This window comes from Macrobrachium nipponense, chromosome 17 (genome assembly GCF_015104395.2).
Source record: "Macrobrachium nipponense isolate FS-2020 chromosome 17, ASM1510439v2, whole genome shotgun sequence".
Lineage (NCBI taxonomy): Eukaryota > Metazoa > Arthropoda > Malacostraca > Decapoda > Palaemonidae > Macrobrachium > Macrobrachium nipponense.
Window position 1 is genome coordinate 34,193,963 of NC_087210.1, and position 17,124 is coordinate 34,211,086.

At 36.2% G+C, this 17,124-nt stretch overlaps 1 protein-coding gene across 1 annotated transcript in view; it reads right to left on the reverse strand.

The window, feature by feature from the left end:
• Positions 1 to 17,124, reverse strand: part of LOC135196177 (tRNA dimethylallyltransferase-like) — a 204,739-nt gene that overhangs the window by 102,123 nt on the left and 85,492 nt on the right. Inside the window, exon 6 of the mRNA XM_064222761.1 lies at positions 2,644 to 2,715. Coding sequence (XP_064078831.1) covers positions 2,644 to 2,715 — 72 coding nt within the window. The remainder of the gene's footprint in view (positions 1 to 2,643; positions 2,716 to 17,124) is intronic.

Here is a 17,124-nt window from a genome sequence, read left to right on the forward strand (position 1 = left end):
TGGCAGTAGTGTTTTAAGAATACTGCCTCTGATGACCACCCAGTACATTCAGATACCTCTTCGAATCACATATTTCTGAAGAAAGCCAATGATGTAATTACTTTCCTAATATCATGTATTCTAGGAAAAGAATGTGGGTTAGCCTTTTTAATGAGGGACACTAAAATTATTCTTAGCCCTTGTAGAGAGAGTGGTTTGTTCATGCTAGGATATAGGAAAATTGGACCTTCTGAAACATTTACCGTGATGTCTGGGTAAATCTTAACTGCCTGAACTGAACATAATGTTTTGTCTGCTAAATTGAGTTTTCTTATAAGAATAAGAGATTTCCTCTTTAAAGGATTCTCATTCTTGGCCAGGAATGATGGCCCAGGGGACAACAATAACTGGTTATCAGCAGTTTGTGTGATATATTGTCCCCATCTAAGAGAAACCATTTCACTAATACAGGCTCCTGATATTAATACTACCAGGAAGATCGCTTTTTGAAGCATGCAAGTGGTAGTTACGTCAGGTCCGTTGAATTGAGAAGTACATAAAAGTTTGTGTACCCTATTCAGGGACCAAGTAATTGGAAGTCTTTCGGGAACGGGTCTTTGTAGAGAAAAGACCACAGAAGAGAAGTGACAACTTCTGTATTGGAATCAATCCTGAATCCAAAAAGTAAGGGTTTTGTTAATGCAGCCTTGTATACTATAACTGCTGTAACTGCAAGATGTTTGTTTTTACAGAGGCATATAAGAAAATTCATTAGTGCTTCTATAGAAATCTTGATTGGGGTCTCATTCTGGATATAATCTAACCATATTCTCCATAAGGACTGGTATTGCCAGATAGATGATGTCCGTAGTTTTTGCACAAGGTCCTAGCAATATTGGGCAAGTAGTTTTCACGGTAGATTATATTTTAAAAATCCATACGTGAAGGTCTCGGCTTAGAAAGGAGGATGCATAAATGACTTTCCATCCTACTTTCTGGGATAATACAGTGGACGGTAATGGAATTGACCTCTTCATCCATTGTTGAAGTAATAGGAACCAATGGCTGTTGGTAAGCTGTTCCTTTGAAGATTAGAAGATTGTTCAACACCTTTGAAGATTGGGACAATCGAGGAAAATGATGTATTGTCTTCCAGTTGTTCCAGTTGTCGCAAAAAAAATTAGTGTAAAGTTTTTTGCAATAAAGAACTCTACCTTAAGGCCTTAACTTTCCCTTCAATTTCCCCCTGGGCAGCAGAAATGCGATGGTTCTAAATTTCACAAATGTTTTTGAATAAATTTATTATTTCACTTAATTTTTCAGCATCACAAACTGTTATTTGATCTTGCTAGGCTTTTTTATTTAGTAGTTTGTCGAGTTAGTCGCATGGTGGAAAAGTTGAAATTGAACTACCGTATACAAAACAGGCTAGTTGGCAGTGCTATAAAAGTGCAAACACGAGTTCGATCGCTCTTTCTCAACTAAAGACCTTAGCTTTGAGATAGGACTTAAGAGTAGGTTGGGTCTGAGGGCCGCCCACCTGAATGTCAGTTTCCATCAAGCGACCATAACTGTGAGTACTTATAGAGAAATATTCATTACTTAGCTAGGGCATTTGTTTAACATGTTATTTATGTAACTATCAGTGATCTCTGTGCTGAGGAGATTTTTGTGTTATTACCAATGATGAACTAGATTTCAAGTGATAAATTTCGTGTTACCTGTGCAACCGCAACCACAAGGTCACCCTTTCTTTCATTCCTGATACCATATTGGCTGGAGCTGCCTGAATTGAGCAAATATTTAGATATAAGTGTAGTACTGAGAGTAGGTATATTTTGCTAATAAAATTTGTGAATTAACTTCATAGTTCTTTTGTCCTTGTGTACGGACTGGTGACTTTCCTTGTCGGTAAATCTATTGCCCTCTAACATCAGGCCAAAGATTTCATCCACCTATCAGCAAACTGGAATGAGTGGATGTAAACAAAATCATAGCTTTGCAATGGTGGTTTGTTGTGTAACGTTTCTTTAGAATAAATTTCATACTCAGTTTCAACACATGAATGAAAAACAAAAAAGGCACTGTTATAATATCAAATGTAGGATTCTAGTTTTAGCATCCTACATTTTCCACTACAAAATCACTTTAAATTATCTGTCAATAAATGTACAATGAAGCATACTATAATGGTTTTTTTCCCACAAAATACCCTTGTAAAATAGGCATGGGTCTTATGTGAGGGTGTGTCTTATACGGCGGCAAATGCAGTAACTTCTGAAATCACATGTAAAAGCACAAACAAAAGGAAAACACCTGACTGGAGTATAACATGGACTATCAGTGTAAAGAACAATAAACTGCTCATGCCTTAATTCTCAGTTAATCTGAAAGAATAGTTGAATCATTTTCAAATTTCTTGACAAAAAATATACACAATTTCAAGATAATTTATTATAACAAGTCTCCTCTTGAATATTAACAAAACATTCATTCTCACTATTTGACTACTGTAGAAAAAAACAACAGATTCCTAATTTTATATATTGTGATCAAATACCACAAGTGCAACAAATACTATACAGTAATACTGTAATTACTTTTTAAGAAATAGCAACATATAAAAAATACCAAGACATATTTTTTGCATAACAACAACCTTACCTGTCTTTTAGAAGGCAGAATAAATCTATTTCTTATCCATCTTACTTGCTTCCTAGAGTAACGCCTTGTAACCTTCAAAATAAAGAAAGGAGAGTTAGTTTGTACTTACAGGGGACAACTTTGACAGCTGGAGGAACAAGAGTTGGATAAGTACTTTTTGTTCCTCTATTTTAATAAAATTTCCACGTGAATCATTCACATTCTTGTTGAGGCATGCGAAGGCGTTAAAATGGGACAGATTGATTTGAGCAGTTCATAGTCTTGGGATATTTAGAATCCTTGATGCCTATGAACACATCTTGGCTTAAGGCACCACATCAAAGTATTAGGAGACTTTCAAAGATCACAATAATTAACTACTATTACCCATCCTAAAGTTCTGAAAGCATGCAAGCAAAAGGTCACATCAAGAATGATAAACATCTCAAAGGTATAAACTGTTCAAATATGGAATCAACCTGCCCCACTTAATCTTGGATGCTTAGTAGATATAAAAAAGAAGGAAAACTATACATAAAGATACCAATTTCTGCTTTGACTCTGATACTAACATAACAGTTACCACAATTCCATTGTTACTTTTCAGTGGTAAGCATATTTCTCTCTCTCTCTCTCTCTCTCTCTGAGTAGATGGTTGTGCCTGAATAGGCAGCCCCATTCATAACTGGGTTTTACCCTCCGTAGGATTTATAGCACCGTTGCCTGGTTATCGGTGGCTTAGCCTAAGTGCAAAGAATTCCTCTAAAATCAAACTGCACAAGGATTCTTTAATCAATTTGTAGTTTTTCTTCCATTACAAACAAACCTAAGGTCTTAACAATAAGATAGATAATCTTCTTGCACCAGCTGGAAACTGGTTAAAAACAATCAGAGATTGTAAAGCAAGGAATCTGTGGCATCTGGCAACTCATGCCTATACGAGGTGGAAGCTGGTCACTGACCAGGCATAGAACACTGTGACGCATCAGTCTTTCCCCCAACCCAGGAAAAGAGAGGGGCGACTATAGGTGGGCAGTAAACGTTAAGACCTCAGGTTTTTTAGTTATGAAAAATACAAATTGATTAAAAATATGTCATTTGTTCATACATGGAACGAACCTTCAGTCTTAACAATAGGATAGACATATACTTGGAGGGAAGTACAAGTACCCTAAACCAGCTGGGAGTTTAACCCACCTGACCACCATTCCTATAAGAAAGAGAGAATAGGCAATCAGATATCTAAAAACTCAGCCGTCTGGGTTGAAATAGAATGATATATGACCAGATTCATTGCACTCAGGGAACAAAAGAAAACTGCCTGTTCAAGCAGCAAACCATGCAAGCCACAGATGTTTACCACCACTTTTCACTCTCCTTTCTAGAGAGAGGAACACTTGCTACTGAATAGCAGATTTGTCTATTGTATAGTAACAATACAAAACCACCATCAGTATGACCACCCTACTCGCCTATATTCAGACCAGTTCCAGCATATGACGTCTATTCTTCGAACCACCCCATGGGTATTGAAATGGTCTAAATTGTTGTAGTATTTCATTGTTATAGGTCAATTTAGCTTTATTATGAAATTTACTGGGGTGTTTTTGGAGGGCTTGAAACAGATTAGCCATTTTACATATAAAATACGGTCCAAGATATGAAAAGCTCATGATACGAAGGCCGCCTCAGAACGGATTAATTTCGTATCTCGAGGTACCACTGTGTATACATATATATAATATATATATATATATATATATATATATATATATATATATATATATATATATATATATATATATATATACATATATATATATATACACACACACACACACATATTATGTATATATATATATATATATATATATATACACACATACACAGGCAGTCCCCAGGTTACGACGGGGGTTCCGTTCTTGAGACTCGTTGTAACCCAAAAATCGTCGTAAGCCGGAAAAAATCATCAAAAACCCTAAGAAAACCTTGGTTTTAATGCTTTGGAAGCATTAAAACTAGGTAAACTACATTCTTATTGCAGTTTTCATAAAAAACCTTCAAATATTGATTATTTTGTTTTGCATTTTTGGTGTCATATTTCTTCTGCCAAATCAGCATTGGAGATGTCGTAACCCTGGAAATAATTTCTGATGAATATAATTGAAAAGCGCCTTAACCTCAGAACGTCACAAGCCGAACCTGTTGTAACCCGGGGACTGCATATATATATATATAATATATATATATATATATATATATATATATATATATATATATATATATATATATACACTGGGGCCTCGCTTAGTTGCGGATCAGCATTCACGGATTCAGTTAATCACGGGTTTTCCTCGGACGACTTCTCAATCTATATCACTGGTATGAATCGCAGCATCGAGGGCTTGTCCGTTGTAGGCTAAGCCTTGTCCGGTTCCGGTAACCAGCAAATGCATGAACAGATTTCACATTATGATATTAACTGACAATAAAGGTAATAAAACCATTCTCACCTTATATATTAATGGCATATCTTCATAATAATACAGCCTATTCATGGAATAATTCCACATCATTGACATCAACTTGTAGTTGAACGGCCAGCAGAAAATGTAAACATTGAGTTACAACTTAACAGCACTTTGCCATTCTTAACCTTTTAGAAATGTTAATAGTAGTGTGTAAGTTAATTAGTAGTAATAACATTTAGGAAAACATTACTTTTCAATTCGAACTTTCATTATTGTTTTGGTATAACGTAATCAACTTCTCTGAACACTGCAGTCATACAAACGATAATTGTCATAGATTATCGTATTGTTGTTTGCGATCGGCGACGAAGCGTAAATGTAATAAAACCATTTTTACCTTATATATTATTGTCATATATTCATAATCTTATATATTATGGCATATCTTCATAATAAAAAAGCCTCTTCAAGGAATAATTCCTTGGGGAATGCATTTTTCAAAAGACAAAAATACACTTTACATGTTTACAGCATGCAATGATACTTTATTTTGATGTGATTACATTAATTTTACAGTATGGTACTCTAAGCAGTACAGTAACTATTTTTTTTTTATCATAAATGTATATTCATTCACGAAAAAAATACGTATGACAACCGTGACGTCACCAAACCTAGTCTCGTTGGTACATACTATTTTTACACAATGTGAGTGGTTACACCATTCTACAAACTACCCGAATGTATTTTTACGTAAGTTCCTCTAAATTCTGTCATAAATCACTTTACTTACTTTTTTTTGTGGAGCCCAAATACTGCGTATATCCCGGAAAATTAACGAAATCTCGAATTTTATCATAGAGCAAGATTCACTAATTACTGTTTTTTCTTCTTCTTTTCATGACTAAATGCATTTTTAGGATACACTCATTTACAAATTTTCAAATACTATGAATGTAAATAGTAAAATTTCTCTCTCTCTCTCTCTCTCTCTCTCATCACTTACAGAAAAAAACTATAATACTGAGCTATTATTCTGTGATTTACGAAACTGCTTCAATACAACTTTTATAGTTGACTAAATGATTTTCACATTATAACAGTATACAAAAGAATATCTTATCACTATCCATGTTTCATTTCTTATCACCATGAAAATATTTAAAATACAAATTTCATTGTGTTATTCTCCAGCTAAGCTAGTAACAGTATTCTCGTCCCAAGCTGCTCTCTCAAGCTATTCAACAGTTACTCTCATCCCAAGCTGTTCTCTCTCTCTCTCTCTCTCTTCTCTCTCTCCTCTCTCTCTCTCTCTCTCTCATCCTCTCTCTCTCTCTCTCTCTCCCGAATATTGTAATTACTGTATCATAATATCATAAGCTATTATGTACAAAGTTAAAAATAATAATACTTCCATTAATAAATTAGTTTCTTTTAGCAACTAAATTGTTTTCCAAAATAATTCTTTCGGTAATAAACGTGCATCAGCTGATTCTAAACGTAAACAAAAGACACAAATAGATTTTTATGGCTGTATTTTGCTGTTTATACATTAAAATTATAGTTGGGTGCTGTAATCATTACAGTAAATTCATGTTTTTGTTATCATAAATATTTGTTCATTCACGAAATAAGATTATTACTATGAACTTTTAGTTTGGTGCAGCAGCCAAATCATGAAAATAGCAAGGAATTGTTAGGTAATTATACTTTTGTTTGCTGATCTGATGAAGGGGAAATTGAAGATAGGAAAGAATAACTTTGAAACTGTCTTGAATTTAGTTTAAGGTGATAGTTGAAGACATATTTGGTGCTTGAACTAAACTAGGCAGTAATAAACATTGAAATAGTGGTCTTGGGTGGGTTAATTATTAAAGTAGGCAGTTTAAAGCAATTTTTAAGGGGGGTACCAGATAACACGGGTATTTACTTATCACGGGGGGTTCTGGGCCCTATCCCCGCGATTAACGAGGCCCTACTGTATATATGTGTGTATATATATATATATATATATATATATATATATATATATATATATATATATATATATATGTATATATATATATATATATATATATATATATATATATATATACACACGTATATATATATATATATATATATATATATATATATATATATATATATATATATATATATATATATATATATATATGACCATCATAAATCTATAAAATTAACTTTGTCTCATGATGGTCATGAGGACAAAGTTAATTTATAGATTTATGTCTGGGCTCTTTTTTTTCTTTCCAACATATAAAGAGATTGAGAAGGTACAGGCATCAACAGTCTGCTGCAGTAGTTGTATTTTCATAGCCTTAACCAAATATCCTCCTTCAGTTTTCATGCCTGTAATAACTGAATGTTTTGCACCTTCCTGTGAGTGACCTGAGAGATACTTAAAGATCTCAGTAGTCTTCACCAAAATTAATGTACATTTGCACAAATTTGACATTACTTTTCTTGTAAATTTGCCCATGTATGACATTACTTTTCTTTATACAGGCAGTCCCCAGTTATTCAAGGGGTTCTGTTCCGATGGTTTGATGAACGAAAATTGCCGTTAACCGAATGAGTGATTTGCCGGTCAATGGCTCCTCTGGTTGATATTGATATGTATCTACTTTTACGGACACCTGACGAGCTGCCAGTTATATTTTCATAGAAAACGGCTTGGATTTTCTCTCCTGATACGGGAATGACAATTCCTTCAGTAATGTTCTTTGTAGCCCTCTTTTCTTCCAGATGTTTTTAATACATTAAGATTCTGGAAACAAAAGTATGAATGCCCATTTCTTCATCTTAACTGAAGACAATAAAATGAAGCAAACTATATACAGAACCATGTGTATAAAAATCTGGAAAAATATTTATACAGGGAACTTCAATCCTCCTACAGACAAACTGAGAATATCCAAGTCATCATTTACTGTAAAAATATGAAAAGCAACCAGCTTATCATGGAAAAATAACCTGGTGTCTTAGTGACCATTTCAATAAAAGTCTCTCCTAAAAATGTATACTATGTGCATGGATGGATGCCACTACCCATTACATTCGGATAATGACTACAAAGCTATCAAAGTATCTTTCATGTCACAATCACGAAGATGCCATATTGATTATAGGTGTCAAAATTATAGACCAAGCACCTTACCAACGATGCCTGCACTTGAAGCCCTGCATAATATGAAAAAATAAAAAGCCCATCATAAAAAACCTAAATAAAATTTATTTCCTTTACAGCAACAATGGAAGGTACAAAGAAATTGGCCAATAACAAGCACCAATGACAGAGAGAGAGAGAGAGAGAGAGAGAGAGAGAGAGAGAGAGAGAGAGAGAGAGAGAGAGAGAGAGAGAGAGAGAGAGAGAGAGAGAGAGAGAACTAACTGGTAGCAAACATGAATGAGCAAGATGGAGAAATAAAGAGCAAGCCATTACACCAGTGGGGGAAACTAGCATTTACCCCCAATCTCCCTCATCAACACAACCAAGGAAATCCTGATGTCTTGAGATGTGAGTTATACAGTAAAAATATTTGACACTGCAACTGATAATGACAATTTGACCCACCCTCAATTAAACTTATACATCCACTTTGTACTTACTTCATTACTTAGTAGATGGTTGCCAACCTGAGCACTGGGAACTAAGAGTTACTAAATAAAAAAGGGATTTGTAACATTACCCACTTGCTGATGAAAATGCAAAAAGTAAAATAGAAAAGACTGTATAATAGAAAAGACTGTATAAGTTAAAATAAGACAGTATGTACTTCTTCCATATCACTATGCATTACCTATCATGAGATGAAAACAACAGTGGAGCAGTTAAGTTATAAAGTAAGTAAAGATATTTTGTAAGTAAAGATATATAGGTAGCAAGAAAATTAAATGTAACAATCAGTCAACCAGCACTGAAACAACTACCCTCATCTACATAAGAAATAATTAACTTAAGCCTAAAAATTAAACAAAAATCTTTGTAAATACCTTCCATGAGCTTACCCACACAATCCAAAATGTTTTTATAACACATACATTTTCATAATCATGAAAATATAAATAAAATTGACAAAATAAAAAATATTAAGAAAAATGTAATTGTTATGATAAAACAAAATTTTATTGCATACTTTCTGAACAATTATACAGTGGAACCTTGACATACGAAAGTCCCAACTTACAAAAAATTCAAGTGACAAAAGCAAATACGAAGATTTTTTTGCCTCTGCATACAAAAATAATTTAGGTTACGAAAGGTTGTTGCTGTAAAGTTCCGAGATTCGCCTGGACCACCGGGAACAATTTTAAAACTCGCTCGCCGCCAACTGAGTAGACTCACCACCATCCTCCCGCTCTCCCATTGGTTCCTGAAGCTAGTCACCGCCGTAAGATCCTGCTCTCCCATTGGTCAGCATCTCTCTCATCGTGCATCTACGTAAAGGCGTTCTTCGGTCACTCCGTAGCAGCATCATTATCGTAAGCATGCAGAATTAGTTCGTTCATATATGATTTCGTTTGTTAACGTAAATTCATGTTAGTAATTTCGCTTTGTACTTTATCATGTTGTGTGAGAACTTAACCCTTTAATGCCGATTGGACGTATTAAACGTTGACTAAAATTCTTTGTCGTATGCCGATTGGACGTATAGTACGTCGACAAAAAAGTTTTTTTTAAATTTGCAGAAAAAGTTATAGGCCTACGAGGCGAAAACTTTTGAATCACGCGCCTTGGGGGATGCCGGGAGCTCACAGATCAAGGCGTTGTTTTGTTTACAATCTTTACGCAGGCGCGCAAGCGCGAATTTCTTTCTTCTCACACTAAAAAGCATCAGTGACACATTTCAGAAATTATTTAGTCACTTTGACATAATTTTTGCACCATTTTATATTAGCCGTTACATGGAGTATTATATATGAAAATGTGTGCAATTTCATGTAGAATACAACAAAAAACAACCCATGGTTGTAGCTTTTATCAGTTTTGAAATATTTTCATATAAATAACGATAAGTGCCAAAATTTCAACCTTCGGTCAACTTTGACTACCGAAATGGTCAAAAAACGCAATTGTAAGCTTAAACTCTTATATTCTAATAATATTCAATCATTTACCTTCATTTTGCAACAAATTGGAAGTCTCTAGCACAATATTTCGATTTATGGTGAATTTTAGAAAAAACTTTTTCCTACATCCGCGCTGTAACTGCCGAAAAAATCAGAAATTTTTTCGTCTGATTGTCGTAATGTTTGCACAGCTTTATATTAGCCGTTACATAAAGTTTTATAAATGAAAATGTGCACAATTTCATGTAGAAAACAACAAAAAACAACCCATGGTTGTAGCTTTTATCAGTTTTGAAATATTTTCATATAAATAACGATAAGGGCCAAAATATCAACCTTCGGTCAACTTTGACTCTGAAATGGTCGAAAAACGCAATTGTAAGCTAAAACTTACATTCTAGTAATATTCAATAATTTACCTTTATATTGCAAAAAATTGGAAGTCTCTAGCATAATACGTATTTCGATTTATGGTGAATTTATGAAAAAAAAACTTTTTCCTTATGTCCGCGCATTAACTCTTCCGAAAAAATCAGGACATTTTTTCGTCCAATTGTCGTAATGTTTGCACAGTTTTATATTAGCCGTTACATAAAGTTTTATATATGAAAATGTGCGCAACTTCATGTAGAATACAACAACAAAACAACCCATGGTTGTAGCTTTTATCAGTTTTGAAATATTTTCATATAAATAACGATAAGTGCCATAATTTCAACCTTCGGTCAATTTTGACTCAACCGAAATGGTCAAAAAACGCAATTGTAAGTTAAAACTATTACATTCTAGTAATATTCAATCATTTACCTTTTGTTTGCAACAAATTGGAAGTCTCTAGCACAATTATTTCGATTTACGGTGAATTCATGAAAAAACTTTCTCCTTACGTCCGCGCGGTAACTCTTCCGAAAAAATCATAATTTTTTCGTCCGATTGTTGTAATGTTTGTACCATTTTATATTAGCCGTCACATAAAGTTTTATATATGAAAATGTGCACAATTTCATGTAGAATACAACGAAAAACAACCCATGGTTGTAGCTTATATCATTTTGAAATATCTTCATATATATAACGATAAACAGAAAAAATTCAACCTTCGGTTAAATTTAACTTGACTGAAATGGTCGAAAACTGCAATTGTAAGCTACAACACTTACAGTCTAGTAATATTCAATCAATTACCTTCATTTTGCAACAAACGGGAAGTCTCTAGCACAATATTTTGATTTATGGTGAATTAAAAAAAAAAACATTTTTTTACATCTGTTTTATGAATTCATGCATCATTTTGTGATAATATTTTCTCTGTGTTGATTTGATCATTTTACAATTTGTTATATACCAAAATCATCGCAATTTAGTGTACAATACAACTAAAAATTAATTAACTCATTAGCTTTAACCGTTTTGCTCACAGCACGATTTGTATACAATTATATATGAAATTTTGTTTTCGAGCTGTCACATATTCCAATATTTAGATATAATAATTATATTTTTTTCATTTCTGATGGTTGCATACTAAACTTCAGGCAATGACAAAAAAAGGAGCCAAAAATGAACCCTTAATCTTGAAAATTAAGTGTGCTGTGATTTTTTTAAAAAACTTTTTTCTGCTTCGGGGCTCACTCGCGAACGCCGTCGGCATACGGGACACTTTCGGAAATATCAGCTCAGCGTTTATGGGTTAACAGAGGCGTCATAAACTATGTGCAACTGGCAACTTGATTGCAAGGAGGTTTGCCTTCTGTCATCGAAACGTGAAACTGCTGCTCTTCCGCTGGTACTGCTACAGTATCTATGGGTGTTCCCTCTGGACGAACTATACCCGAGAGACCATGAGACGTATCACTGTTGTGCACAATGACATTCTGAGACACCTCACAAACACTCCCCGCTACCACTCCGTCACACAGATGTTCAGAGAAAACTACCTGGACAATTTAAAAATCTTTGAGGGCGAGCAATGTCCAGCTTGGTAACCTGAGTGAAAAACAGCAGCAACTCGCTCATACAAAGCATCCCAAGGAGTGAAACAAGAAGAAGATCTAAATTGTGGGACAGATGGGAAAATGAGTCCTTTGTCCCCTAAAGGACTTAATCTCTGTATTGGCAAGATGTCATCTGCAGATTTTCATTATTATATTTATTGCTGATATTTTACTTTTCATTATTACTGTGATTACTTTTTTTTACATTCAATTTTTGTATTTAGCCCTCTGGACCTGACTACTGTAACCACCTAAGGTCTCTAGTTGAAATGTACATTATATAATCTGTGCACTAACTGTTATTACTCTCAATGTTTTTTTTCACCAATATTATTACTGTTATTACCAGTATTATGATTACTACCTTTTATGCTACCTCATCTATTTTGTAGATAAGTACCGATTACTCATTTTTTTATCATGTTGTCTCATGTATCTAGATTGTGTATATTACTGTATGTATTTTGTATATTCCATGTAGTCTATGGCCCTGAGCTGAAATAAGGGATATTATTATTATCATTATTTTTCTCTCTCTCTATCACAGTCCTCCGATTCGACTGGGTGGCATTTATAGTGTGGGGTTCTGGGTTGCATCCTGCCTCCTTAAGAGTCCATCACTTTTCTTACTATGTGCGCTGTTTCTAGGATCACACTCTTCTGCATGAGTCCTGGAGCTACTCCAGCCTCTAGTCTTTCTAGATTCCTTTTCAGGGATCTTGGGATCGTGCCTAGTGCTCATATGATTATGGGTACGATTTCCACTGGCATATCCCATAAACTTCTTATTTCTATTTTCATCTTGATACTTATCCATTTTTTCCCTCTCTTTCTCTTCAACTCTGGTGTCCCATGGTATTGCGACATCAATGAGTGATACTTTCTTCTTGACTTTGTCAATCAACGTCACGTTTGGTCTGTTTGCACGTATCACCCTATCTGTTCTGATACCATAGTCCCAGAGGATCTTTCCCTGATTGTTTCCTATCACTCCCTCAGGTTGGTGCTCGTACCACTTATTACTGCAAGGTAGCTGATGTTTCTTACACAGGTTCCAGTGGAGGGCTTTTGCCACTGAATCATGCCTCTTTTTGTACTGGTTCTGTGCAAGTGCCGGGCATTCGCTTGCTATGTGGTTTATGGTTTCACTTGCTGCCAATATGCAGAGGAATTTGATATAATCTACAACGAAACCAAGACCCAGTGCATGTAGCTGCTCCCAAGATCGCTTAAGCATATTGCAGAGCCTCAAATTTTCCTCGGAAACCATCGGCTGGAATTTGTGCATGAATTTCCATATTTGGGTCACATTATCACCAACGACCTAAAAGATACGGCAGACATTGAACAGAGGCGTCGTAAACTATGTGCAGCTGGCAACATGATTGCAAGGAGGTTTGCCTTCTGTCACCGAGACGTGAAACTGCTGCTCTTACGCTGGTACTGCTACAGTATCTATGGGTGTTCCCTCTGGACGAACTATACCCGAGAGACCATGAGACGCATCACTGTTGTGCACAATGACATTCTGAGATGCCTCACAAACACTCCCCGCTACCACTCCGCCACACAGATGTTCATAGAAAACCACCTGGACAATTTGAAAATCATTGTTAGGCGAACAATGTCCAGTCTGGTAACCCAAGTGAGAAACAGCAGCAACTCGCTCATACAAAGCATCCTAAGGAGTGAAGCAAGAAGAAAATCTAAATTGTGGGAAAGATGGGAAAATGAGGCCTTTGTCCCATAAAGGACTTAATCTCTGTATTGGCAAGATGTCATCTGCAGTTTTTGTCACTATTACATTTATTGCTGATATTCTAATTTTTTATTATTACTGTGATTACTATCAAATTAAAGTTTTAATTACATTTAATTTATGTATTTAGCCCTCTGGACCTGACTACTGTAACCACCTAAGGTCTCTAGTTGAAATTTAAGTTATATAATTTGTGCACTAACTGTTATTACTCTCAATGCATTTTTTGTTCTCACCAATATTATTACTGTTATTACCAGTATGATGATTACTAGCTTTTATGCTACCTCAGCTATTTTGTGGATAAGTGCCGATTATTCATTCTCTTTTTCTATTTTATCATGTCTCATGTATCTCATGTATCTAGATTGTGTGTTACTGTCTGTATTTTGTATATTCAATGTATATGGCCCCGAGCTGAAATAAAGCATATTATTATTATTAATATTTTCCGTATTGCACTTCCAACACATGGGAGAGATGTTAATTATTTAATTACATCTATAGTTCTTTGAACATATCTGGTTCTTAGGGCCTGATCTTGTGCCGCTGTTATCATTCCTTCGGTTTCCTTCTTTAGCACTCCCCTCTGTAGCCATTGCCATGTATCATCGCTGGCTAGTTCTTTAATCTGTCTCATGTATTGTTTGTGCATTGGTTTGTTGTGCCAGTCCTCTGTTCTGTCTGTCATTCTCCTGGGTCTTCGTCTACTTTTATTAGTCCTTCTTCCCATGCACTCTTTAGCCACTCGTCTTCACTGGTTTTCAGATATTGCCCCAGTGCTCTGTTTTCGATGTTGACGCAGTCCTCTATACTTAGTAGTCTTCTCCCTCCTTCCTTTCGTGTTATGTATGGTCTGTCTGTATTTGCTCTTGGGTGTAGTGCTTTGTGTATTGTCATATGTTTCCTGGTTTTCTGATCTATGCTGCGGAGTTCTGCCTTCGTCCATTCCACTATTCCTGCGCTGTATCTGATTACTGGCACTGCCCATGTGTTTATGGCTTTTATCATATTTCCGGCATTGAGTTTTGACTTGAGTATTGCCTTGAGTCTCTGCATACATTCTTTCCTGATCGTGTCCTTCATCTCTTGTGTTTTAATATTATTATTATTATTATTATTATTATCATTATTATTATAGTAATAGTTACGGTACCATAACATGGTTATTGGTGTCATAAATCACAGTTTCAGTTAATGGAGGTTTTTGCTTTTAGCAGCACCCTGCCAAGAAGGGAACCCCCGCCAATAACTCCGACGTTTTCTTCTCTCCCAGCCGAGCTCCCCAACTGATGTCAGACACTTCCGAGTAGAACTAGCGGGTTGGGTGGAGCAGACAGAGAGAAAGGCCTTTAATAGCCTTGGTTTTGAAAGCCACCACGCTAGATCCTCCTTGATGTTGAACACTGTCGAGTCCAGTTGAAACGTCCTACACTACAACACCTTCAGGAAGAATTGAGGGGGACGGATGTGCAGCCTCCTGAGTCAGACAAAATGTTCCACCAAAGCTGTGTGCCTGGCAGACTTGTCCATTGAAGTGCAGAGGAGGTGACAAGACTGGACTCTCTTCAGAGAGAAAAGCAAAAAAAAAAAAAAAAAAAAAAAAAAAAAAAAAAAAAAAAAAAAAAAAAAAAAAAAACTAGAGTATTCAATTATCCCTAAATAGAGAATGACAAGTCCCGAACAAATGCATTAACAAAAGAATCCTCTTTAGATCCTTCATGCACTGGCTTTCTGAAGAGAAGCGGAGAAGCCAGTCGTCCAGGTAAAATGACACTGACGCCTAGATGTAACCACTTCCCTTTGGGTGCCAACATTCGACGGAACACTTGCAGTGCAGCTGAGAGACTGAAACAACGTGCTCGAAACTGGAAAGTCCTGCCCATGAAGACAGACCTAAGATATTTCCTGGAATCCTGGTGAACTGGAATGTGGAAATATGCATCTTGCATGTCCAAGGAGACCATCAAATCCTTCTGGTGAAGAGATGCTGGCACCACGTGAGTCATTTCCATGCTGAACTTGGTTTTCAACACAAACAAGTTCAGAGCTCTTACATCCAATACAAGCCTCCAGCCTCCAGATAACTTGGGGACTACAAACAGACGGTTGTAGAAACCTGGCGACGATCTGTCGAACACTGTTTCCACTTTCACCTTCCGAATAAGAGCTTCTACCTCTCAAGCTAGTCAAAAACCTCACCAAGCCTGGAAAGTAGGCGAACAATACGATGGGAACATTGGAGAGAGGCAGAGGATCTTTGAGAGGAATGGAGTAATCGAAACAAAGAAACTGGATCACTCATGGGTCTTCCCCTCTGCGACTCCACTCCTCCCAAGAGGTTCAGTCTGGCACCTACCGGAACATGAAGGACTTGGAAGTCTATTTCAAAGTCAAGAAAACTCATAATCTCCAGGACTTTGAAGACATTCTTGACCAAAGTATACTTTGGCTACTGAAAATTTTGACCCGCAGTTTGCGTCCACCAAACCAGAGAAGTCTCCCTGGGAGGAAGCAGATACTCCCATAGAAGGAGCTTCTCCAGTTGAAGTAAAACCTGTCCCTCTTCTTAATAAGTTTTGCCAGGGGAAAAGCAAACATAGCTTTCCCTAACTCTCTCTTGGTCACTAACCAATCCTCAACATCATGAAGAGCTTTCTTAGAGGCCTTAGAATACTAGTTCCTGAGGAAGGGAGATCCAAATGTTTCCTTCTGATCAGAAAAATCGAAGAAGGAGACCTTGGAGCTGCTGTGATAAAATAATCTGGATTAGTGTCCAGTAGATTTTGCAGGAATATGCTGAAGGAGGGATAGTCGGCATCTTCTTGTTCATCATCTGATCAAACAGGAGAAAGAGAAGGCTCCACACTCTTAGGACTTGCTGATTCCCTTTCATCACAATCATTAATTCCTCCAACTGATGACAAAGAGAGGCCACCCGTAGAAGAATGCTCTAACGATAAGTCAAAGCAGCACTTGTCACATGCAGATGAGAAGAACGTTTCAACGAAGTCAACACATGACGCTCTTCAAGCGAGTCGGAGAAGTCAGTCGCCAACTTATGACTACAAGGCGAAGTCCATGTAGTGCCGCTGCAAGAGGGGCGTGGACTAATTTCCACTTCCCTGGTCCTCTTAACAGAAGGTGGGGAGAGGTCCTTTTCAGCTGAACATCTTTTCAGAGGCCA